The sequence below is a fragment of the Pyxicephalus adspersus genome, chromosome 4, assembly GCF_032062135.1.
Source record: "Pyxicephalus adspersus chromosome 4, UCB_Pads_2.0, whole genome shotgun sequence".
Classification (NCBI taxonomy): Eukaryota; Metazoa; Chordata; class Amphibia; order Anura; family Pyxicephalidae; genus Pyxicephalus; species Pyxicephalus adspersus.
Window position 1 is genome coordinate 29,478,703 of NC_092861.1, and position 26,758 is coordinate 29,505,460.

The 26,758-nt window shown below is 37.3% G+C and overlaps 1 protein-coding gene across 1 annotated transcript in view; it reads left to right on the forward strand.

Annotated features, from left to right (window-relative positions):
* Window positions 1-26,758, forward strand: part of RYK (receptor like tyrosine kinase) — a gene marked incomplete in the record, with an annotated part of 77,845 nt that overhangs the window by 35,058 nt on the left and 16,029 nt on the right. Inside the window, 4 exon segments of the mRNA XM_072407634.1 lie at window positions 4,800-4,934; window positions 8,463-8,549; window positions 16,538-16,607; window positions 21,701-21,833. Coding sequence (XP_072263735.1) covers window positions 4,800-4,934; window positions 8,463-8,549; window positions 16,538-16,607; window positions 21,701-21,833 — 425 coding nt within the window.

Below are 26,758 nucleotides of genomic sequence, written 5' to 3' on the forward strand. Positions count from 1 at the left end.
TTTAGGTAATGTCATGTTGTCAGGTCGGTGTTCTCCCCAGTCCATTTTAGGCAGGCGCACCACCCAGCACCTTTTTTTTTTTTTTTTTTTTTTTAAATTATCGCTCAAAACAAAATGATTTGGGTCACACTACAGGGGACCATCACCTGCCTTCAGCTTCTGTTCACCCAGCATAGAAAAAGTTCTGGGGAGATTACTTGTTGGCTATGAAATAGTATAAGTATTAATTACTTTTTTCCTTGGTTATTGATTTATATAGATTATGAGCAATAAGAAGGGTGAAATGTTGTCATGCAGATGTGCTGGACACAACCAATTACAGTTGATAGACTTCACTAGTTTTATGAAAACTAAGAGGCCCTGACTGTAGATTTTTAAAAAACTTACAATGTCTTTCATGCATTAGATCAGCGCTAAATCTCTTTTACAAAATTAGGTGTATTTACAAAATCTTTATCAGCTTCTTCAATTGTTAGACTTTTTGGTCTTGGGAATACAAGAATGTTTATCATAAATATTTGGCAAATGGTTTTAGCCCTCAAGAGGGATCACAATGTTCTCCTCCAGATCTGGATATCAATTTTCTGACAACTCTTGGTCAGTTTGAGGCCACTGACCTAATGTGTTGCTTCTCTGGAAGAAGTTTTGATTTTTACGGTAATTTCTTACTAAGTATTGTGAAAGCCTGATATTGTAAAAAAGTTTCACTGTATGTTTCATTTGAAATTGATTCATTTTCCACGGGCTGACATTGACATTTTTTTTCTCTACAAAGCCTAATAGAACTGAAAGGATAGGAGAATATCCAGTATTGTATCCCCTGGCCCTCCTCTACACTGACCTAACTCGCCTTCACCATCCATAATCATATATTTCTGAGATTTATTCTGCTGGTCTGACTATTATTTACATTCTTTTGCTATTCTTCTTTCTGCACAGTACAGACATACTGCATTCTCTGGGCTTTACGGACAAGGTAGATGATAATAGATGCAACCCATTGGGGTTGTTTCTAGAAAGTAGTGGGGCTAAGAAAGCTTGAAAACATGGGGGCCAACCAGCCCTGCCCTTTCAGTCAAGATTCTGCCCTAATACCCATTTTTCTTTTTTATCATTTAATCTTGTATCATTTTATTTCCAATAGCTGAAAATTTTGATAGGTCCAGGGTTTTGTAGGAAACCCAAGGTTCCTCCAGAGTTTGGTAGGTCAGTTTAAGTGAAACCAATAATCTTTTTGGCTATCTGTAAGGGTGACATTCTTCTCATTTACCAGCATTGTGTGAGCCATTCTTTCCATTAACCACACACTAATGTACTGTGAGCTGTGGATATAGTAATTATAGTAGAGGTTCCCGGAGAACCTAAAATTTATTTCAAGGGTTCCCCCATGTTAAAAATGTTGAGGAAAGGCCGCCCATAGTATCTAGAAAAATGAAAGAACTAAATGTCTGTGACCGTTCAGCCTGCTCAGTCATGTGCAGTGCTTTACTATTTGCAGTGTGCAGGTAGAATATATATGGTATCTTGCTATCTGATGAGATATCATCTACAACTGTTTCCTTTCATGTGGTTGTATGTAATTCTCCTCTGTTAATGTACAGTAGGCTTCACTCTTTTCTTCCCTCCTTTAAACATACTCCTATTAGTAAATACATTATCTGAGTATATTGTGGCTTAGAGTTGGGAGCCAGTCATCAAATAAAATCCTTCATTAATGTTTATGGACCTTTCCCAGGTATAATATATAAGCTTTCATTACGTACCCTCATGAATAAAAGGCAGGCAAAGAAGGTAGAATATTGTGTAATGGTAAATTTTTGGTTTCCTTCCTTGTAAGCACATATTTTACCTTTTACTCATTAAAATGCATGCTGCATAAACCCCGCTTATGATAAATATAATATCCCCCACAATATATAAAGTGATTTATCTCTAAACAGGTACTCCTTAATGATCTGATTACCAAGAAGACTTATCTGTGACTGTGTTGCAAAACTTAGTTAATAGGAGAGTCATCACCATGACATTGGCATTAGGCAGTGAAATCTGGGACTCGATCCAAAACACAATTTGATTTTGCCATATATTTCTTGCTTCAACACAAATTGTAGCCCCAGGAAAGCAATGTGAGAATCTGCGCAGGGCTGGGCCAGACTTTTTTTTATTGAAAGGCTATAAGAACCCCGTATGAACGTTTTCATGACTTGTGTAACAACTTTACCTGGGCACGCTCCTCTTTTGGCAGCTCGGCTTATCACAGTTAATGTTAAAGTGTTCATTCATTATTAGGTAACTTTGATTCATGAATGCAGCCTGTGTGCTAACACTTTAGCCCCAGTTTATTCAGCATGAGCTAGCATGTTCATGCCTTGTTTAATTGTTCCTTGAACAGGTATCAACAAACCTGTTACCAGGACCTAACTACTCTAGAAAGCTGGAAAGAAAAAATCTTGTTTTGAATAGTTAAGGCAAAAGTAGGTGTCCCTGCTTATTCATCATCCCAAAAACATGCAGTTAGGTTAATTGGCTTCCCCCCCAATTAGGTTGTGATAATGACATATGTCTATGGTAGGGACATTAGATTGTGAGCCCCTTTGAGTGACAGCTGGTGACATTACTATAGACTTTGTAGAGCGCTGTGTAGTATGTTGGTGCTATATAAATATTGTGTAATAATAATACTGCCAAGTAAAGGCCTTTTCATCTCTTTTTTTATAATCCGTCCCTGTGGGTTTTGTTAGAGGGAGAATTGAGGTAAATTTGGTCATTCACTCTGCATAGTTTGAGATCAGATAAATGCCTGTCTAGAAGTCCTTCAGAGGTAAATTCAAGAAGCATTCTTGTCATTTATCTGCTGGCAGTCACAGATGTGATGTAAAGATGTGGAATTTGGTTTATCAGTGTTCAGTGTACTTGTAACCGTAATCTAAAGACCCACTCTACAAAATTAAAGATTAGGCAGGTCATTATTGCAGAAAGGAACAGGCTTATACCCCTTCTGCAATAAGTGAACTTGATGCTTGTGATTGCACTAAGGAAATGTGAAAAGGCTGAGCTGCACATGTGAAGCTTCAGCTTTGGTTGTTGGAGAAACCAGGCACTCATGACTTTCCTTGCATGTGCCAGGGATGGCCGAAGGTGAAAGAAGATGGTGGCTACCGCAGTGGAACTGTGAAAAGTGAGTTGGACACTGTGTTGTCGAGTACAACAGGAACTTTTCTGTGCTGAGATATATATATATTTTTTTTTTTTATAGAGTGCCCAAGCTCTGCATTCTGGAAAATGTTCACAAATTGCACCTTTTCCTATTGTCCACACTTTACCCTCCTTGGCGGTCTGTTTCTGTCTGGATATATATGTCTAACAGTGGTACATTGCCTTTCATAAAAATTTATTTTACATTGTTGGCCTGTAATGCTTAGTCATAACTCACTGAAATATGTCCAATATTTCATAAATGTAATATTTTTTTTATGTAATTTATTAATAATAAACTTTAAATAAAAAACACAAAAATCTGTTAAAACAAGGGTGCATAAATAAATCAAAAATACTGAAACCTGTAATATAACTGTACGGTAGTCTGTGTATGTATACATACATACATACATACATAGTTACTTTGTATTGGATTCAATACAGGTATTTTGTTTTGAATCCAATACAAAATAATTTGAAATTCCCGCCACACTCCTGCAGGCACCGACATCATCAGGAACTCTTATTCAACACCTTTTTGTGTGTTGGATAGCATATCCCCTCTGGGGAGCCTGGTTTCTCTTATTGAATCTCCAGGAGAAGGTGAGTTATAGGGTGCTTCCTTTTCTCCTTAAAACAATCCTGTCCATGTATTAACTAAACATTAGTTCACGTGATGGCATATAAGAACGTTGTAAATATCACAATGAGCACAATTTTTTATTCTAGTTTTTTGGGCCTCCTTTCTTAAGTCAGAGATCAGTCTGTACCTCCTAGTTTTAAGAAAGCTGCTCTGCGTAATGTTATACAATGTTGTCTGAACTGGCCAATAAAGTCTGCACACATGTCAAATTTCTGTCACTCAGTTTCCTGTGACACTAGAACAATCCACTGCTGTAAACATCTTCAGATCTCTGAAGAAAAGGGGGATGATTAGCCAGAGGCACCACACTGAGCAATAATTTGGTTTCAATAAAAATCTTCCACACTTCACTCAAACTAATGTTATATACTATATAGAAACTAATAAGTTTCACTTTTTAAGGAATATTTATTCCTTCGGAAATCAAAATTATCAAGACAGTAAAACCTTAGTCCAGGTATCCAGCAAGTGCCGAACTCTGGCTGCTTGAGTCATTGCACACATCGATTTATTTTTTATTTTCCACATGGTCATATGAATCTGTGCCCACAAATAAATGATACTAAATTGTTGGACTCCCAGTTATACCACTTTTACAAAAATGGAGGAGTTATCGCAATTCCTGGGATAGTTGGGCAGCAATGGGAATTGTTGTGTACAGCAGTCCCTGAGAGATATAAGAAGACAGAATTAGATCCAGCTTGGTTGGACTTTTAGAGATTATAATATAAATATGTATTCATTTTTCCAAAATATGTATTCATTTTTCCAATAAGGTACTTTACTGGGGCAGTAATATTTTTTGAACATATATTTTTTTTTAGGTAACCTCCCAGATGGTACTTGCCTTAAAAAGGTTTTGTTAGAGGTCCAGTTTAGCTGTTTATATTTTACTTTTGGCATTACTGTACATGGAAATAAAACCTGGGTATTCATATTGTTTTGTTTGGCTCCGTTGGCTCCTCAGGTTATCCAACGCTGCGGATCGAGAAGAACGACCTGAAAAGTGTTACTCTTCAAGAGGCAAAGGCCAAGGTCAAGGACATTGCTATTTCCCGGGAGAGAGTGACACTCAAAGATGTACTTCATGAAGGTATGCAATTTCTTTAATAACATTATTAAGATGAATTTTTTTTTCTGCCATGCCTTAAACAGGAAAAGGTCACTCTGGTGATACTTAAATGAATGCAATAATAATTTCTTTATTAGCTTAAATTTTCTGTTATTGGAGCACCTTCCTTTGCAGTTTTTTGGTCTTAGTCTAGGTACACACGCAATTGTTCTCATCCGATATTGGCCTTGAGCCTCAGGGCCGATATGTCCGAACGACCGCCCTGGCGGATCCACAGACGATGGAAAACAATAATGGAATAAAGGGGGGGGGGGAGAGCGCAGCGTGGTGCCGCTCTATCATTCTCCCCCTCCACTCTCCATAGAGCAGAAGGGTGCTGTATGTACAGCACTCGTTCGTGCATCGTGCAGTCATAGAAAAGGTTTGTGAAAGATCCTTTCCAACAACAATTATTGCACATGTGTACATATTCTTTCATGCAGTTATTGCGTTTTACCCTTGTGTTCTGGTGATCATCTGGGTAGGCCAACAAAAAATAAAGTGATGCAGAATTATGGGTTAGTAACCTTAAAATACTCTTCAAGTAGGTGAGTGGCAGGTTGACTTAGTTTTCCAAAACATTTTTGGGTTTTTCCTGGTTCTTTGCTAAATGTGGCAGTTCTTTAGTCATCTCTGTCTGTGGGCTCCTACTGGGAAATAGAGTGGAAAAAACGGTTCCCATTATTTGCTTAGAAGCCAAGGCTACAGGTACTCATTATCTTTTCCTGCTTTTCACCCCCTCCCCAAATTACACGATCTTGTCATCTAAGCCCAGTTCAGTTTGTACAGGTTTATGTAGCATTCTAAAACTGAACATTTGTATTGTGCCTTCACACTATGACCTTTAATATCTAGGAACATCATTTTGCCTTTTTCCTCTTTTACGGTAATGTCCTCTGTGTCTCCTTTCTATTGAGCTAGCTGATAACCCAGCCTGATTGCAGCCATCGTCTTGTGTTCTCATTCATAAAACCCTGATAGGCATTTGGTTAACTGAGGAAGTGTCTGTAATCGGAAAAGAAAGCTATTTCTGCTAATTAATTATCCTGGAACTCTGCCTTCAGAGTGCCACGTATCCACGTGCAGCGAGTGACTGATTCATGTGGAATGTTTACATCTGATAAGACGGTTTCCTTGGGGCATTTAGTCAGATCGGGCAGTGGTTTCAGCTGGCAGCAACTAAACCAAATCATTCAATTAAAAAGGAAAGCCATACTAGAGAGAATAGTTATTACTGACTCGGAGAGTACCTTTTACTCTTATCGTTCATAACCATTACGGCATATTTATGGCACAACGCAGTCCAATTCTTGGACATTTTGAACTTAGGAAATCAGTTGGACTTCTGTCCCGGCTCCAGTGTAACTAGTATCAGTGAAAGCTTGGCTAAGCCTTGTCTGTCTTCCTATTGTTAGTGGTGATTATGTGTGAAGTCTCCGGCTCTATGACGGCAGTGAGCATTGTCTCCAAGATAACAGTCTACTTGGCAGTGACAGCACATCCTCTCTTATAAATCAGTAAATTCAGAAGCCGAAAGTAAAAAAAAAAAAAAAAAAACAAAACATGAAAAGTTTCCCATAGGTGAAGATTTTTCTATTAGTATGGTATTACGGGTACATAGAACATCTTCTGTGCACCCGTTTTTCCATGTGTTTATGTAAATGTGCTTGATGCCTAAATCTCTGCTTTGGTCAGAGGCACCAGTCTTGGTAAATGCAGCAAATTTGGCGGTGAAAAACAGATTCAGTCTAAGGGACCTTATTCAGGAAATAGCCGAGAACAAGAGTTTGTCCACCCCAACTTTTTGTTTTGCTTCTTTTCCATTTAGTAACAGTTTTGCACTCTTTAGAGCTGCTGCAGGTCCTGTCCCCCCAGACATTTGGGTACAGATGTAGCTCATTTGTTTCATCCTGAGGAAAGCCAGATTTATAAGAGTTTGAACAGAATTTGTCCCCTAGCAAACGGGCTTCTAAAAGTGGAGAGTTATGGCACCGTAATAACGCTAAATGGTGGTTAGAAAATACATTCACTTGCTAAAGCAGTGACAATTAGATATTTAAAGATGAACTTGATGGTAGCTTATGGCATTCTCCAGTTTTACAGGGGCAAATTCTCTTGTTCGATCATAAATAATGTTAATCGTCATTGATTAATATGGTGATTAGAGCTATCGCAGAATAATAAAATGGAAACTGTGACCATGTTGTCACTATGTTGCCATGGCCGATTAAACATGTTGTGACAGTGATTTTACAATAAAGCAAGAATTTCTGTACTTTAGAGTGCTGGTGATTTCATCTGTTTTCACCAGTTTTATGTAGGGCCATGTGTGCTGTCACTTTGAGTACCCTTCCACTTTTACAAGGTATGTTAGCTTTGAGGAGTACACGGGCAATATGCCGTTGTGCATTTTGGCTACAAGGAGGGGTTAAAGCTAGAATTCTTCTTCTCATTCCTTTTTTTTTTTTTTTATTGTTTGGCTTTGGAGTTGATAACACCATCATCCCAAATTAAAAAGAAAGATTCTCTTTGTAGTCTTCAATTTAAAAGAAACATACTTGTTAAAGGCTCCACTGAAAAGGGATTTGACGTCTATTACATTATTGTATCCTTGTAAATAACACAAGGTATCCCCTGCATAATCCAAGGTTTGCTTTACCATAAAAATCATTTTTCATCTGTGACGTCTTTAAGGAAAGGCTAAGTCTCAGCTTGTTTCTATTCAGTCTACTTACGCATGATCCTAAAGGTATGACAAACAGCCTAAGGAAGGTTATTTAGCCTTGCATTGTTGCACAGTACCAAAAAGCACTGTTATTTCTGTTGAATGATGCTGATCCAGATTGGTGGTTAACAGTAAGTGACTTAAAAAAGTATTAATTTGTTATTTTGTTTTGTGATTGCAGCAGGACAGCTGTTGAGTTTACAGACTGTCTAGAGCAGCAACAAAAACAATGCTGCGGGTGTGAAGTATAAGCACATTCCTGCAGAACAAAGCCTCCAAAAAAGCACTTTTACGGATAAATGTCAGACTATTCTCTATCATTTTTTATTATTAGGAATCTTAATCACCTTTCTATTCCTCATAAACATTTCTTTTGGCCAGTAAGAATGTAAGGTTGGACAACTAAGCTGCAAAGACCGACATTTAACAGGAATTATAAGAGCATTCCCTAACATTGAAGTTTTTGGTCATATTTACAAGCTTTTAAAGCTGCTGCAGGTCTTGTCCTTTATACCTGCTGCAGTTTTTTTCCTATTTATTGTAGTGCCTCTTTCCCTGATGAAGTCCCCCAGTGTTCTCCCCAGCCCGTTAGCCGGGTGTACCACCCGTCCGTTTTTAGTTTTCCAGCTGTTTTTGGATTGTTAAAGAAGAGTTTGCTTACAATACACGGCCTGCCACCCGCTTACAATTTCTTCCGAGCCAGCTTAAAATTTTTTCTGGGTTAAACGCTGCCCCCCATTACAGATGTAGCTCATGCATGTTTGTCTTTTTTTGTGTGTGCATAGGTACATTTGGTCGAATCTTCCATGGTATCCTAGTGGACGAGAAGGATCCCACCAAAGAAAAACAAGTATTTGTAAAGACTGTGAAAGGTAAGTCGTTTCTCTTGTATTTCCCTTGAAACAGAATATACAGTCTTAATAAAGATAGCACCATGTGAGCGTTCTGTGACTCTTGCCAAGTGATGGACTGTTAGAACACAAAGTACAAGGTTGGTGTTATCATGTTTCTTCCAAAAATAACCCTTTGAATTACAGGGTTACCAGATTTGCTCGAAAGATATAGTTGACTAATGACCTTTATCTGAAATAGTCATAAAGATCTCATCACATTCGCATGTTTAAGACCTCCATTCAAGGCCTTGGATTATTACATTGATTATATTCATGTAGTTCCGAAGTTATTTTTCTTAGCATTTCTCTTAGTTAGAAGTTCAGCCAAAATGTTAAGTCTTTGTATAACTATTGTCTTGCCATACGCACAAGTTAATCCAGGTTGTGTCAATATAAATTTGCTTGAAAACATTCCCATGGCAGTGTTTTTCCTAGACATGTTTACTTTTCTTTCTTTTTCCCTGCTGTGAATGACTTGGTAAAAGCTGAAAACTGAGGTCTTTTTGACATCAGGGCCAAAGTTTTCACAGAACTCCAAAACTGCTTATGGGTCTGGGCTGTGTCAGTGACTTGGATCTGTTTGGCATCATCAGTGGTTTACCCTTTAAGAATATTTACTCTCTGATTCTTTGTGCTAAATCAGTAAATCAAACGTCATTGGGCAGTGCCATTATATATTGCTATAGAGCAGAATCTAAAATATAGACCGTTCCAGGAGGAAGGGTTTAGGTGGATTATCCTCTGCTGTTCCTGCAAAGGCTTTAAGTAGAATTCATATAAATCCGTCTGTTTTAGAGCATTGTGGTCTGGTTTTGCTGGCAAGTTGGTTAGAGTTCTTCTGATTTCCATTAGTTCTCTGTGCAAATGGGATGTGAGTAAAGTTTGCTGGGATGTGGCTATGAATTAATATGCTCCATGCATATGTAACAGATGGATGTTATCCCACACCTCTGGCAATATTTAGATTAATCTTCTGAATTCCTGCTGGTCCTTTTGACAGACTGTAGGGATATGCACCGCATAAAGGGAAAACCTGTCAGTGTCTAGATCAAAACCAAAACAAGTCTAGCTTTCGGCCTGGATATAAATAATGTAATTAAACCTCTCCAAAACACATAGACTAATTTCCCCGTGCCTGTCAAGGGAATCCCTTAGACCTTTTTTGTTTATTAATCTCTCTCTCTGGCTTGCAGCTTTCTCCCTTGGTAGGATTTGGCTGATCACTGCTCCGCGTGAGGTTGTCTACACAGACACATGCCAAAATCAGGCTTCTAGTATGTTACTGTAGGCCTCTCATTACCCACTGTAGTAAACTTGAACTGAGGCAAGCACATGCACAAAGCATTGAATGGAACCTGTGAAGAACTATCGGAGCTGCTTTTCATGTTTTTAAAGATAACGTTTTATTGTTTGCAAAATGGCCATACACTGTTTGGTGCATGACTAAGTAAAGCTGCGTACACACGGCAAATTTTTCTCGCCCGATAATCGGTATCGGCCAATTATCGGGCGAAAATCTGCCGTGTGTACAGTCGGTCGTCGTCCATCGTCCGACGACCGTCCTGGCGGATCCATGGACGATGGACGACGACCGATCCTAATGAAAGGGAAGGGGAGAGCGCGCAGCAGGGTGCCGCTCCGTCGCTCTCCCCCTCCCCTCTCCATAGAGCATGAACGGTGCTGTATGTACAGCATCGTTCATGCATCGTGCAGTCTTTTCTCGTTGGAAAGGATCGTGAAAGATCCTTTCCAACGAGAAAAATTGCAGGTGTGTACGCAGCTTAAGTAATAAGTATTTATCATTTACCTGGTACCTATGCACCTATTGCCTGGCCTACAGGAACATTTATTATTTCATAATCTGTTTTTCACAGCCTACTTAAAACCATACCTAAACGCAGAATTTTCACTTTACGTAAAAGGGTAGACAACCCTTTTAGTTAAAGTAAAAATTATGTTTGTAAGTAAGTGCAACACCCCCCCCCCCTTTTTTTTTTTTTAAATCGTAAGGTGATCAAGAAAGCATGGCGCATAACCTCCCGGGATACCTACGTCACGCATCACGTGAGGCTCTTGGCCGCTTTTGTTGCGTATGCCCAAGATGCTCTCGAGGAGCCCATTCATCAAAAGGGGATCATCTTAGTATCCTTCTTCAGCCGGGCACTCTTTTTCTGGGTTCTTCTTCGGATGTCACTCGGTCTCGCGCTACACACACACACAAAAAAAAAACTAATTGACTCAAGGAGTTTGAAGGTTCTCTCCCACTCCGGTATCCCAAATACAGTCTGGGAGGCTTCCTCTCAGTTACCCTAATGATTATGAATGTTGAATCGTGAGCCACTAGGAAGGACAGTTAATGGACTGTCTAATATGTTGGTGCTATATAAATACAGATAAGGACATGCCACCATCGCTGCTAGCATTTAAAACTGTAATCAATAGAAATCATATCATGTCAATACCTTGATGGTGTGGTGGTATTACCATTTATAAGAGGAGACATTACAATTCATGACTGTGTATGGCTTTTTTTCCCCCCACCTTTAAACGTTTTAAAGTTTGAATTGGAGGGTCATTTTTCTTTAAATGATCTTTTTGTGCATTATTGTTGGCCGCTGGTAGATGGAGCGTATCAAAGAGTCCTCAAATCAAGTGTTACAAACAGCATTCAAGAATTTTCAAAGGAGTCCAATAAAGTAATTATTAAAAAATATTTGTAGGGTTGCTATGGCCTGTTTAGTCCCCAATGGAGTTACATGTTACCAAGCAAAGTTTTGTAACTGTTAGCCACTAATCGTGTTGTTTTATTCTACAGTGTACATTGAACACAACTTATTGTAATTTTTTTCTGGTTCTCAGGGTTGAACCTGTTATTGGTGTAGCTCTGTGGGTGGTTTCATAAGATATATAAAGTCGGAGATGCCAAAGACACAGTGGGCTTGATTTATTAAAGCTCTCCATAACTGGAGATGATAAACTGATTGACCCAGCAAACCTATAATGACTTAAAAACATTTGCCAACTAATAGCAAATAATTTTTAAGAATTTGCTGGATTACCCAGATCCTCCCATTATAATTTTTAGACTAGATAGTCTAGCTTTAAATAAATCAGACCCATTGTGGTGCTCATTGTTGTTATAAAGGATTTTTGGGCCTCACTTTACAAAGCTCTGGTAATGTGGTAATGTTGGTGTTTCCTTACAGGATGTGTTTTATATTTTTGTGTGTGTATGTGTATGTATGTATGTATGTATGTATATATATATATATATATATATATATATATATATATATATATATATCTCAAATGCTGAGCTGAACCCTTCTAGTCGTGTCTTGAGTGTGAAATACTAGCTCTTTCCAGTTATTTGTAAAGCAGTGGAAGATTGAACTCCAAAAAAATTCTTGAACCTCTTTTAATATGCAAACATTTCTGTGATCCTCAGACTCTTCTCATCACTAGGTCTGCATATAGGTGACAACAGTTATAGTATACACAATCAGACTTATTACAACACCAAAGCATTTAGTGTATGAACACCGATAATGAAAACTTTACTATACTGAGTTATTCATAAGTACAGAATGATTTTTTGGTATTTTTTTTGGACAACTTTTTGACCTCTGCTTGTTATTCTCCATTATTTAAAGAATCTATTGATTTTGTGTTCCTCTGAGAATTGTCTTTCCGTCCCTTTGTTTGAGTTGTTATAGATGAATGTGGAACCCAGAGATCTAGATTTTGCGATACATACATATGAACTGGGATTGGGTGGGTCACTTTTGCTTTAATTGCAACAGCATTTTATTTTCTTTGTTTTTGTATGTTCGTACCTTCTTTTCCCAAACTGAAATACATTTTTGCTCTTCGAAAGTAAATTTATAGTGCATTGTATATGTGCAGAATAGCGGCTTTGCTTGCGTGGAGAAACAGAAGGAAATAATATTGATAAGAAAATACAATACGGATGCTGGAACTGTACACTCTGATAAGATTTGTGTTTCCTCATCCAATCTTGCAAAATGTCAGTGTAACACTCCACAATCCAACAATAATAAATCTTGCCGCTTCGCTCCAGCCATTAGGTAACAATGACAAAGTAAAGTGTTGAAGGAGACATATTTTTGCTTATCAATTGCGTTCCAGTTGAAGGAAAGCTTAATGCTAAGCTGCGGGGGCCGGAAAACAGGACTGCTAATGCTTTTTTCTGTTGCCCATTGCTTTACAAAGTTTATATTATATTTACAAAAACATTTGTCCTGTATAACTTAACCCTATTTTTTTTTTTAATTCCTAAAGAAGATGTATAATGTAAATATGTGCAAAGTTTCTTTTATAGCCAGGATAAAGTCCAAGTAAATAATGGCATTATAATATTTATTTATTGTCACCAGCAGATGGGGCTTAAGTTTCCTTTTTACTTTTAAAGTGAACCTGTGCCTAGTCTATACATTTTCAAGTTCTTTATAAGCAATGAATGAATGTAGAGAACCATTCTATTACAGAGCAGAGCTAAATGTCCTGTGTGACATGAAAGGTGTTCTCCTCCTTGTTCTCCCAAGCTTCCGCTCCACCATCTTGATTCTTCTGTAATTGGATGCTGTCTCTCTAGATCTCGCATGTATGAAAACATTCTGTACATCTTTGCCAAGTCCTCAGAACTCAAATTACCACCTAGACTAAAAAAGCATGCTGTTTTGTGCCATAAAGAAGGCTGAGGCTGACCAATTGCTACTTTGCTTTCACCTAGGTAAAGAGACCAGAAATGGGGAAACAACAACACTATCCCTAATTTTTTTTTAAACGGAGTGGGAAGAAATTGTAGGTGGGTGGCAGCCCAATTCTTCAGTATCCATCCAAACATATCTGAGTGGTTACTGAAAGTGCCAGGTGGTACGCCCTGCTAAAAAGGACTGGGGAGAACACTGACATCAGTGTTTGTGATTGTGCAAGATGGAGGGGGAGGAAGCAAGTTCATTTCATTTTGAAAGGTCTTTATTAAAACAAGCTCTCATCATTGATGCAAAAGCATTGAAGTTGGCTTTCTAAAGTCTCACATTTTTCACCGAAGGGCTGTCTAATCACTACTAGCAGGGTGAACTGAGCTGCAGATAGAAACCAACTCTTTGCATCTTCTAAATAAAAGTCTGCAGATGTCTATTTGTGTATAATATGATGTGATTTGCCTTTGGAATCTTTACATGCAGTTAGCCCTGATGACATCTGTTTGCATGCTAGACAAAATGGGTCCAATTTAGCATTTTTCTAACACTTAAAACACTTTTTTATTTCTTCAGGCTACTTTTTTATTTTCAAGTAAAGTCCACTAGTATGAACCTTATTTATTCTGCTTTCTTCACCGCTTGAATGAAGTACAGGCGACAGCAGAGTATACGCCATATGCTATGCATCTAAACCTGGTTGTTTATTTGGCACAAAGTGTTTGTGTTTTGATCGCTGCATCTGTCATGCTATTTTTATTTTTTGTGCATTTTTAGTTGTTAGGAGCATTTACACAAATCTGTGCATAGATAGCAGATGCAGTCTATCATTTCTTCTAGTTCTTCTCTCACAAGACCTCCTTCAGTGACTCCACTTGTTGCTCACTTTTTCTTGTGCTTTCTTTTTAATAAAAATTAAAGCCTCTTCAGTGTTCCAGTTTTAACTTTTTTTATAGCGTGGGCATTAAGGAACAATAAGTATGAAGGATATTAGGTGTAAAAAATGTTGACAACGCTAAGCCTTTAACCTTCTTTTTTTTCATTGATTGCTGCATAAGCAACATAGAGGTTTGGATACAATGGCCCTGATTTATTAAAGCTCTCCAAAGGCTGGAGAGGATACACTTTCATCAGTGAAGTTGGGTGATCCAGAAAACCTGTAATGGATCTGGTCCAGGATTCAAAACATTTGCTAACAAATGGCAAATGACGTTTAGGGAAACCATTCCAGGTTTGCTGGATCACCCAGCTTCACTGATGAAAGTGTATCCTCTCCAGCCTTGGAGAGCTTTAATAAATCAGACCCAATGTGTAATTTGCTAATGAGCAATATATTAAACAGTAAGATCGCTGAGTGACAGATATATCAACAAAATAGGGGATGTACCCTGGGTTTATTGACAATAGTGATGATAGAGAAAAGGAATCGGAGGCATAACCTATAATCCAGGTGGATTGCATGGTTCCAGTGTAAAACACAAAAGGAATGTAAAAATCCTTTATTAATATTTAATTGAAGCCATGTTGGGTGAAATCTAGTACAGCTTTATATGCAATTGAACTTACTAGATACTTTGTATATATAGAAATAACTTCTAAATAGCTGAACAATAATAACAGAATTAAAGGCTAGTGGGAGGTGTTAAATTCTTCACCTTGTGCTTCCCTTAGGGAATACATGGCTAATTATTCATGAAATACAAAGAAACACTTTTACTGAGTAAGAAGTGTTAACAAATAGTTTAAATTGTTTATTTTTCTACCTAAAAGGCTTAAAAGCTTGGAGTTTCTTTGCATTAACTTGTAGAACTTGACAGGATTAAACTTCTCTGCTGTAGGCGATGTTTTAGGGATATTATATGGATGCTTGAGCCTGCTAGGGGTCAGCCAATATTACAGATCTTAGAAAGATTTGTGAATAAGGAATTTGTTCTTCCCAAAGCAACTCCTTTTAAGAACATAATGATTGATGCTTTTATTTCCTTGCATTCATTGAGCTCTGTTAGCTTTTGTATATTAATGTTCTGTAATTTATGGTGACTGGGTACCTTCTGGAGATAGGTCCTAGGATAAAATCTGCAATGGTTTATGTATTTGCATTTAAAAGATATTTCAATTCATAGTGTAAAATTGTAGATGTTGGAAAGAGCAGTATGCTAAGGGGATAGCATAATTGTCCACTGTATGTCTATAAGTAAATCATTTTAGTCATTGCCAGTCGCTATAAGCAATTGTCTACTTTTTTAACCATTATTAGGCCATGTAAAAGAGTACTATAGCATTGTTGTAAACAAAGATTTTGTCATACTACATTCTTTCTACACAGCATTCTTTCTTGGAGCATTTCAGCCTAAGGGCCACTTATAGAAGGTTCTCATGTCTGTAGAATGGCTATGATGTGACAGATCTTGGCTTCTTACATTTTTGCACTACTAGACAATTGAAATCTTGTTCATTCTCACCTTCAACAATAATCTGTGAGCCTTTAGGCCTTTCTACTCCTTGAAACTAAATAGTTGTTTATGAAATTGTTTCTTGCATTGGCATGTAAAAAGAAAAGGCCTGCTAAACACATCAAGCGAGAAAATATTGTGTGCATTATTGGTGAAAATAGTTATTACTACATTACTAGTTTCCAGTATTTTCCACATTACCTAGACAAAAAAAAACACTGTTAAGTTCTGGGAGTACTAATTACTGCAGAAGAAGTAGGGTTCCTCCACAGGTTACCAGAGATTCCATGGACAATTTGTGACTGTCCTAATCTAATAGGTGACATTCTTCCCATTGGCCAACATGCGAGCTGTGTATTGTGATTTATAACAGGGTTCCCTGAAGACCTGAAACTTATTTCAAGTGTTCCTCTTTGTTAATAGAGTTCAGAAAGACTTGTCCATAGCATACTTGACTGGTAAATCAAAGCCAATGAAGTGTCCAACTTGGATAGTGAGAGAAATGTTGGAAGTCCTCTAATATGGCACTTGGTACTTGGATGATGTAGAATTCTTGTACTAATTTATTTTGAACAATTTTCTTTTTGACATGCTTGCTTGGTTTTTTATTGGTTTGTTGACTTTCCAATTTGGAAAGCTGCCCTGATATTGGCTTTGGTGGCACTTTTCTTGCTGATAACTCTTGGTGTGGTTGGGCATTTAGAACTATTAAATCCATTTTCTTGTTTTCATTTTATATTCCTCTTTCTGAAGTTTTGTTTTAACTATTTTGATTTTTTTTTTATTTTAGATCAAGCTTCTGAGGTACAAATCACTATGATGCTGACTGAAAGCTGCAAGCTGAGGGGGTTACACCACAGGTAAGCACTGATATAGCACATTTTATAATATCTTTTACATTGGAATTTTACCTATATTTAGGCTTTGCATTCACAATTTACATGATCATAAGGAATTGGCCTCCATTGTAAGGAAAACTCTTTCTTTTCAAACTTGTAGTGTAAAAACACCTGCCATTCTGTTACTTATCCAAACGGAAAAAAAACACATAAAAACTGAAGGAGATGCAACTGTGGTTGGGTGAAGGGACTCAAATGCATTAAAACGTAACGTAGTCCAGTTTTTAGTGTAGTATAACCCTTTGGATCAGGAACCATATCTGCCTCTAAGCTCTCAAAAAGAAGGCAGGGGCACATCTAAAAGTTTATAGATTGCTGGAATAAATGTTGCCCAAATCATGTTTACCTTCTGATACAGAGTAACAACTTTAGCACCCACCAAACCTATTTGTTGGTTGGGCAAGTGCCAAATAGTTAAATCCAAAAATGCCATCTCTATGCGATTGCCATTCACAATCTACAAAATCTCCACTTTTATTTAAATCATTCTGGCCCACCACACTGGTAAGGATGAGAATTTCCTAAAGCTCCACAATGGAATCCATCCAGGTATTGGGGTAGATATCTAGAAAGTATGGAAGCTGAACCAGGAAGCAGTAAGAAAGTGAAAAAACTGGGTGAAAATATGTTACAAAGATTTCAGGAGTCTTAAACTTATATAGATACTGGGTATGGAGCGATTTTGTCCATAAATCACCTCTAAGGAGCTTTTGCTGTGGTAAAACATTGTGTAAGAAATTATATTATTTGTATCTCTTCCAGCCAAGCTGCCTTAATGAGAAACCTTTCCCTGGAATTAGAGACGCCTTTTCCACAAATGCCTTTCTAATGTTCATGTTAATGATGTATTGTGCAATGCTGTGGGATTTTTCTGAGATTTTTCAGCCCTGTTTCTGGAGAGTTTGCTAACAGATACAGAGTAATAAGTTCTAATTTCTATTTGGTAAAAAATTGGTAAAACAAAAATCCAGATAGCACATGAATGCAATAATATTTTACAAGCAGGTATTTTCTTGGCTTTAACAATTTTCATTCATTTATTGCAATCTTGTCACTTAAGCATATAGTCCATTACATTCAGCTTCACGCATCTATTAAATGTGCTGTGAATCAGCAGTGAAAATGTGGATCACCATGGCATCTTTTTACAAGTGTGATAACTCGGTTTTGAATTTAGGAGTGAGGGTGGCCTTGTTATCCTCCATCATTGGATGTTGCATGGGGTATAGTTTTACTCCCAAGATTAACAGTTCTTGAAGAGAAGTGGGGACTAAGGGGAACTGTAGGTGCACATGCATTAAAATATTAAGGAAGGAAGGAAACCTCATGTTTTCATTAGAAAGAAGAGGGGAGATTAAAGGCCTCATTTGGGATTCATTAAATTACATTTTTTTGTTTTCATAGCTCAAGGGCTGAAGTTAGTTTCAGGAAGCAGGTGATTGATTGGGAATACCCCTGTTTTCATCTAAGTCTTGCTCTAATTATCTGAATAGAAGCCATTACCGTATTTTTCGGCGTATAAGACGCACTTTTTCTTCCCAAAAACTGGGGGGGGGAGTGGGTGCGTCCTATACGGCGAATGCAGGTTTAAAAAATAATTAAAACCGGTAACATACTTACCCGATACCGCGATCCTGCGTGCTTCTCGTCTGGAACGTCTTATACGCCGAAAAATACGGTAAATGGAAATCCAGCTTCGGAGTCTTCTACATTTAGCTGGTACAGGTGGATTTTGTACCTCTTTACACAGGAAGATGCTGATCACTGTCAGCTTTACAAACCATAAAATACAAGTATAATCTCCTCTTTGTGTTGCAGTAAATACATGGGCTTCTGCGTGTTAGGATCTGCTTGGTGTATTTTACTGCAGTAATTCAGGAGGGATTAAGACCTGAAAATACATGGCTGTGTTTAAATACAGAGTGTTACCTCTGTGCCATCCAGCTACGTGCGCTGATGAAATTCCATGGCTTCAGCACCCATTCTGCCTAGAGAGCTGTCATTTTACTGTTTTTAAAAGTTCACAGCTGTCATCACGATGGCTTCTAGTATTTCAATTGTTTTTGACACCCATTCTTCCCAGTCCTGTTACTGATGAACTCTTTACCTGTTACACTAGTGAGATCATGGGAAACTATACTATATATAAAATTTTCTGTGCCATTATTCACCCTTTCTCTTTGAGCACCCTTCACCATGTGTATAAACACAATGTAGTACTAATATCTCTGCATTTAAAAACAATGTTGTGCAAACTAAACTTTTTTGCATGAACTCTTGATATCAGCCCCTAAAAAATAGGCAGCCTTTTAAATCATAGCTGGCTGGGTGAATCCACTATAGTTGGATATTTAAGTCTTATCTCCTGACCCTTTGGTTTAATTTTCCAACCTGATCATATTGGATGTCTTTTGTCTCTGGCAACTTTTAGATGATGTCGACACTGACATTAGCAGGGTTCTAAACATTCTGCAATACACTAACTACGCCTGTCGTGAACGATAAAATGGGGTTCCATTATTTTTTTTTTTTATTCTTTTACTTTTTTTTTTTTTGAAAAAGACTAAAATACATGGCTTCAGTACATTTAAGTCACTCACACACAAGAACATGCATGCAGCAAGTCTGTATCCTAGAAATGTAAAATATCGCAGTGTATACCCCTTCCAGGCCAGTTAATGTGGCAACCATTAAATTAGCAATTTCCGAAGGAGGAAAAACGATTATTTAACGCAGCCGGCATTGACACTCCGCCGGCAGGCTAAGGGGACACCTTTGCATGCATTGCGGAGGAGAGGGATTTCCCTTTCGTGGTGTTCTGATTGGGGACTAAGCATCAGCGCGGGACTCGAGAGAGTCCCTCATTGATAGTCCCATGTTCCCCGCGGTTACCCAGAAACAAACATCAAGGCGTATCATAGCACCACGTGGGACACGGGACTAGATGCATTTAGGGCAGCTGCTCATTTAGTAAAAATGCACGGCTCTTAAACTAACAGAGAGCCAGGAGCTCATGATGGGAACAAACATTTTAAAAGTAAGTTTTCAACATCATAATTCATTAATTGATTTTTTGGATGTTTTTAGGTATAGATGTATTTGATAATGCACTCCAATTTAATTACTTAATATCTGAATTTGATTATATATCCTCATAAATTTAATTAAATTTTTTTTAATTTGACATTTTGGATATTTCAGTTATATATCACCTAATCATATATTAATCATCTGATAAATTATGCATTTATCTTGGGATTTATGAATCATGATAAACATGCATTTTAAATAAATAAGTATATTATCATATGAATTGGATTAATTTGATCATGATCACAGTGAATTTAATTAAAATAATTGATAATAAAATAAGATGAACACTTAAGTAAAGCTCCACATTATTCATGCATTCAATAAAAACCATTGTTTTATTTGAATGCTTTCCAAATTTGGAAAGCATTTAACAATTTGTCAAATTGTCTACTTTGTCTACAGGACTCAAAAAGGCTTGCATAGTTCAGTGTTAAATTTATTTCAAAGTAGGCCCACGCAGGCACACTGCACTTCTGTTTGTTGTATTCTGTTGTAACAGGTAAATTCAAAAAAGATTAAAACTTTTAAAAGTTTATAAGCTGTGTTATGTTTTGTGGCTCCAGACTATTTTTCTTTAGTCGAAGAGGGCAAAACGGCTCTTTTGATAGTAAAGGTTGCTGACCCCTGGTCTAGACTGTTGGTGGCATTGGACTTTGACTATAGGGACAGTTAATGACAAGACTATGGGCCCTGGAAAGTGCTGCATTATATGTTGGCTCTATATAAAAATATAGTATTAATAACACCAAACTTGGTTATTAAATTCACATACAGTTTTCTCCATGATGGATGTTTTTATTACATATATTTTTATAGCCCTAGGCAGATATACTATGCTGGGGCATGTATTTCAAAACAATTTTTCTGTTTTGAGCACACTTAAATACTGATGTGATTGTTTAACTCCCTTCTGCCCTGTGGGGAGAGGTTCAGTGTCAGTGTTCCAGGATTGAACTCTGAAAGAACGCCAATTTCTTTTCTGCTGTAGAGTACATTTAGCAATGCTGCACACATCTGCAGATGTTAGAAACATCCACTAGCTGCAATCGAGATTATTGATGCTTCTTCAGGTCCACCAACTTGTATTTTCTCCTGAATTGCATGTCTGTATACAACGGCAGATACATAGCTTCTTCCTTGCCCTTCTTGATTTAGAAAACATGGCTTTTATTGTAATACAGGTATATTGTAAAAAGGTAGTCTGGCATCCATTTTTCTTATTTTAGGTGCCACGTGATCACCTCGGTTGGCCGAATTAGAAATGAAAGGAAGAAGCAATAATGCAATGTACAAGCACATTTGTTCATTAAAAGATTCTGTCCACCACTTTGCTTCTCTAACCTACTTACTACTACCTTACTGTGTTCCCTTTATCAGCTTCATTACTGTTAAAAGTTACTATGTGTGACTTTGGGTTTAGTCGGATTTAATGTTTGGGTATATTTAAAACTGGAAAGGAGATGACACCAGATCATGTAGTAATGTTTCATTGTGCATAGTTGGGCTAGCGGCAACAGCTCCTTTTCATTGGTTGTTCCACTTGGAAGCCTTTTTTTTTTTTTTTTTTTTTAAATGTGCCATTTCCATTTGTGTAATATAGGTCCTTGTTCAGGCAGCTCTATGACAAAATTACTTAAAATTCATGAAAGGTAATCCTGAGTTTTAGTGTTGGACAGCAGAGGAGAGCACCAGCAGCTGGGGCAAAGAGGGGAATACATTAGAACTTGTATTTATTCCTTCCCCTATAGCCAAAGGATTATTTTTGCTATTCTGTATATTAGTAATTTATAAACCTAAAGTTGGACTTCTTATCAATTAGGCATTCTAACTTTTTCTTTTATTTTTTTTTGTCACATCAGTTTTTGTCGAAATCTGATATGTGTGTAACCTTGTAAAGCAAATAAACGGATATATTGTATTGTTCCTGTTATCTGAGTTATGTTGTTCTTTGTTTTGTTCAGGAACCTTCTTCCTGTTGGGCATGTCTGTATAGAAGATGGAGAAAAGCCTATGGTACTGCTTCCTTACATGAACTGGGGTAATCTGAAGCTCTTTCTGAGACAGTGCAAGTTGGTGGAAGCCAATAACCCACAGGTAACATATAGGGCTTGTCACAAACTAGATTACGATGATTACTTGTTATTTTTTTTTTTTCAACTGAGAGTGTAATTTTGCTTAATTTTCCAAGAACTGTCCCCCGTTGGGAGCGCCTTACTATCATATCGCATTCTGCTCTGTAACATCGTTGCACCTTATATATTTGAGCAAGTCAAACAATGCAGTGTTGAACCCAGAAATTTTTTTAAGCCGGTTGGGCAGAAATAGTAGCCGGGTGGTGCCCTTGTATTGTGTTTCAGCTATTCAGTAACCACCCAAAAACAGCCGGGTGGTGCGCCCAGCTAAAAGGGGCTGGGGAGAACACTGCAATGTTTTGTGCAATAAATAAAACTGCTGACTTTTTACTTTCCTAATTGGAAATGTCCTTATTTCTTCTGTTACAAAGAACTGTTTAAAGGTGTTTCCTCTAATTTTTCATGTCTGTGATCCGTGGAGGATCTGGTAATCCAGGGATCTAGTGCAGCTTCTCTCCTGCATTTGATATTTGAGATTCCAATGAGTTCAGGAATTGAGCTTTTCGTTTTCTCCAATCAATTAACCTCACAAAGTGGTATTTATCCAGTTTAGAACTTTTTCTTCAATATTTAAATAATCTGTCAAACACATCTGTCATATAATCTCCCTTTGCCTACTTTTTCTTTGAGGAATTATTAATTAGAGTTTCTCTAAACAGGAAATCCAATCCCTAATGTATTTGTTTTATAAAGGTTTGGCTTTTACAAATTCTCCCTAAGGAAGGCCAGGAAGCTCAGTGTTGTACAGGAAACCCAGGCACTTGGTCATGTATTAGTAACTTGCAGCATGTCTGAGCAGGAATTTGTAGTGTAAAGAACCTGAACATCTTTACACCCTGTGGGCCTTATTTTTTATTTGTGTGACAGATTTTCCCAGATTATGAAACTGTGAACGTCATAAAACCTTTCCGTAAGATTTAACCCTTTAAAAGAAATCTAAATCGTGGAATAAATGTCATATATTCCCTTATGGCCATAGCAGAGTGGATTTCCCTGGGTTAGATATAAAAAGGTGACTGCAAATTAATTTAGATTATTTGTTGTCATTTTCTCTGAGGGATGAGCACTGAATGGTATCCTTTAAAAATATGTTGGTGGTAATCTGTCACTGAGACTCCATTCAGGGTTTACTAGATCACTACCATACAAGAAAAATATGTACTGGTCTGTGGGATAATTTTAAATGTGTCAAATCCTTTTTATAAATTAATTTTATATTGAGCAAGAAACAATTTAAAATGGGCTCTTTATTTTGCTGTCAGTGTGGCATTTGAGGGGGTTTTCTCTTCTTGTTTCTTCTACCGGTAATAGAGAGCGCATATGCCCACTGCCAGCACACCAAGCTCTCTTACTCTGCCACAGACCACTACTCCGTGTTACTCCTCCCAATGGCTATACCACATGGAGGTGATGTTTGTTTTTATTGCCTCTGGATAATTTGTACCACTAATTTGTATTATGTTTTACCTTGGCAGGCGCCACTCTATCTATCTAATCTATCTAATCAATCTATCTAATCAATCTATCTAATCAATCTATCTATCTGATTACTCAGCGTTGCCCAGATATTTATTTATTGCAATCCTATATTATACAGGAAAAGGAATCAAAGCTATAGTGTTAAATCAGACATTTTTTTTACGGGTTTTAAAAGTATAAGTACAATATACGATTAAATTAAAATACAAAAAATTAACCTAAATTAATGGCATATATTCCAAAGCTGTTTTAAATGTTTTAATAGGAACATTGTGCTTATGAAGCATCCTTTGTAACTTTAAGACAATCTGAAATTTTGTTCCTAAGATGTAGGTGCACCTCCTATCAGTTTCTATTAGTTTGTTTTCAATAAATTTTAGTTGGTGGTTGATCTGGCAGCGGAGGTATTGATCACGCTTTATGGTAAATTTGCCCTTGCACCATGAATGTGAACGGAAATCCAGGCTGTTGAACAACAGATGTGGTGCCGAATGATGTCATTTGGAAACATGAGTTGTATTTTCTGATGTTCTTAAGAAAATGTTTTGACTCTGAGGTATTTGCTGATGTATAATTCCAAAGTTCTTGTCGTGGTGTTTCCATTCGGCAAAGTTTGACTTTCCCTTTTTTGCAGCAAATACCAGGAGACTCAGATTTAAACTTCTTGGCTTGACAGTACCTTCAAACCATTTCTATTTTTCTGATGGTAACATTTGCATGCTGCGAGTATTCTTTATGTGGGTCATAGTGGAATCCATCCAATGCTAAGCTAAAATGTTGTGCAGTCCCTGATCGTCTGGCTCTTTCTCTCATTTTGTGTACTCAGGTCACACGCTGTTGTACTGTTTCTGAAGCTCTAGATTTAGTAGCTCTATCTCTATGCTTTGATTTTGCTGCTCACTACCAATAACCAAATAGTCTGTGAACACCAACTTGTATACAAAAGTTCAGGAGCCAGACTTATCTAGTAGGAGGGCTTCAGTGACCGCCACCTTAGGTTTTCCATGATGGAGTTACTTTAAGCCCACACCTTTTGGTTTAGTAGTATACTTCCTAATAAAACATTGCACTTTTTATATTCCCACTTTATTTGAATTTGTGTTTAGCCATACATATTTGCTAAATACAGAGCAGATGTGTCATATGGATAGAGCCACTTGTATACTGTATCCCAAAAATAAGAGAGAGAAAGTTACAACTAGTGCACAAATCTTAGAGCTGTTGTGTCAAGGGTAAATGTTTGATTAAAATAAAAAACCTTTTGGAAAAAGGAACATCAGACGGCTTGTTCACCAGTTGAATAAACGTCTAAATAAAAGTTGAAAGCCTGGTGTCAAGCGTATCATTTTGATTATGTAAAATACTTATGCAATAGTATTCTGGTTAAATTCTGGTTAAAACCTTTTGTCAGGTAGTTCTTTGACATCTGGGCACCCACACAATCCAGTTTACTCTTGGCTCATGTATACACAAAAGCTTTTGGCAGATCAATGTGTGGTTTCTTATGAGGGCCATAGGACTATTCCTAGCAGATAGCTTGGAATGGAGCCATTTTTTTTGATGGTGTAGTGCAGAGTTCTGATTACTTTGAGTGCTGAGTACACACACCTGTATGTAACATTTAACATGCTTTAGCCCTTTCTTTGAATTAAATGAACAAAACTTTGTTCCAGGAAACTCATATCTGAAATAACTGTTATAATTCCCTCCAATCCTTCTTTTCATGATCTATATGTCCTTTAGTATCCGTTCACTTGTACTGTTTTCATGTGTGTACAGTAGGTGCCCCTATCCACCATCTAGATTAAATTCTCGGGTGATTTTTTTTTTTCACCCTCCAAACAAAGTCCTCTGTTATGCTTCTATCAGAGTATAACATTCAGTATCACTGAAAATTAGCCCACACTGTACCAACATCCAGCAAAAATATCTTCTTCCCCAATATGTCTCATCATACCTGTGGCATCCTTTCCTGATAGCAGATGCTAAGTGTGTAGTCCAGTGGGAAGTTCTGCACTAAAACCCTTTTCATTATCCCCCACTTTGGATCTTTTCCCCTGGTATTTTTTCTGTGTATGGGCAATTCTGGCTCTTCTGTGATAACATTTGTCACCCTTAAAAAGATGTAATACCAGCCCAGACATTCCTATAGCTCCCTGGCCATTTTTGTGTGTAGCCAGTTCTGTTGTAGTTGGGCTTTTTAGGTGACAGTCTGTCTCTATGCAGACACTTTTTAGGGTTTTTTACACACAGGAATAGTATGACACATCAGACCGGGGATGGTGACTGGCCTGCAATAAATTGTTGGGAACTTTTTAGAATCCCTACAATCACTTAACTTTTTACATGTAACATCCAGTGGTGTCATAACCTTTCACAGATTTATGTGTTGCATTAATAAGCTTACACATTTATCATAATGAACTGCAAAGAACACTAACTTATCAGTAAATACAGCAGCTAGTCCAAGAAAAGCATAATAGATTATACTCTTGTACCTATTGGAATAAAAAAACAAAAACATAAACCTAAAATGTGCTTCCCGACTTATTACTTGCAGAGCATATAATATATTTAATGCTGACTAGACAGTTAAAAATGCAGCTCTTCATAAATTAATATGCTCTTAATTTACTTATTTAATGTTTTAATACAAGTATTTTAAATGCCTGAATTTAAGCCTATTTGCCTCTTGCAGGACTAGTGTATAAAGGGAAGAAGTCCTACAACAAAAAACAATATTTTATATTAAAAGAACTCAAAAGTTTTTCAAATATAAGTGTGATATCATATAGTGTGAAATCCTTATCATAACCGGTACAAAAACAAACTGAAATAACTACACTGCACATGTATTCCCTTTAAACTCATTACAAGTAATTTATTGTACTCAATACTAAAATAACATTGGTCTGTGTTACTTTGTAGCGAGCCAGAAACGTTTGAGTTTTGAACAATCAGAGCTGTCAATTACCTACATCTATTACTTTTTTTTTTTCTACAGTCAGTTTTCTGAATTGCTATTGAGCATTTAAACATGGTGATGGATGCCAATGTTGATGAGCGGGTAACAGAAAGCTTGGAAATGAACATAATGTATGTCTTCCAACTTTGTCCAGATCAGGGAGGTTCCCATCCCAACCCCTGGCTATCTGGAAAAGATCTGCATTTGCCAGCTTGCTAAGGAAAATATTAGCAGGAGGATGTGAGCTGCGTTCTCAGGAGATAACAGAGGAATTTCTGGATGTTTTTGTAAAGATAATGCGCTGTACAACTGCCAGGTGTTGTAATATGCGTTCTATATGTAGCATTCATGCATGCATTGCTTGCTTTCAGACCTGTCACAAGGCAATGTTTAGTCCTCAGTATTTTTGTAAATTGTACTTACCAGCCACATAATGTGAAAAA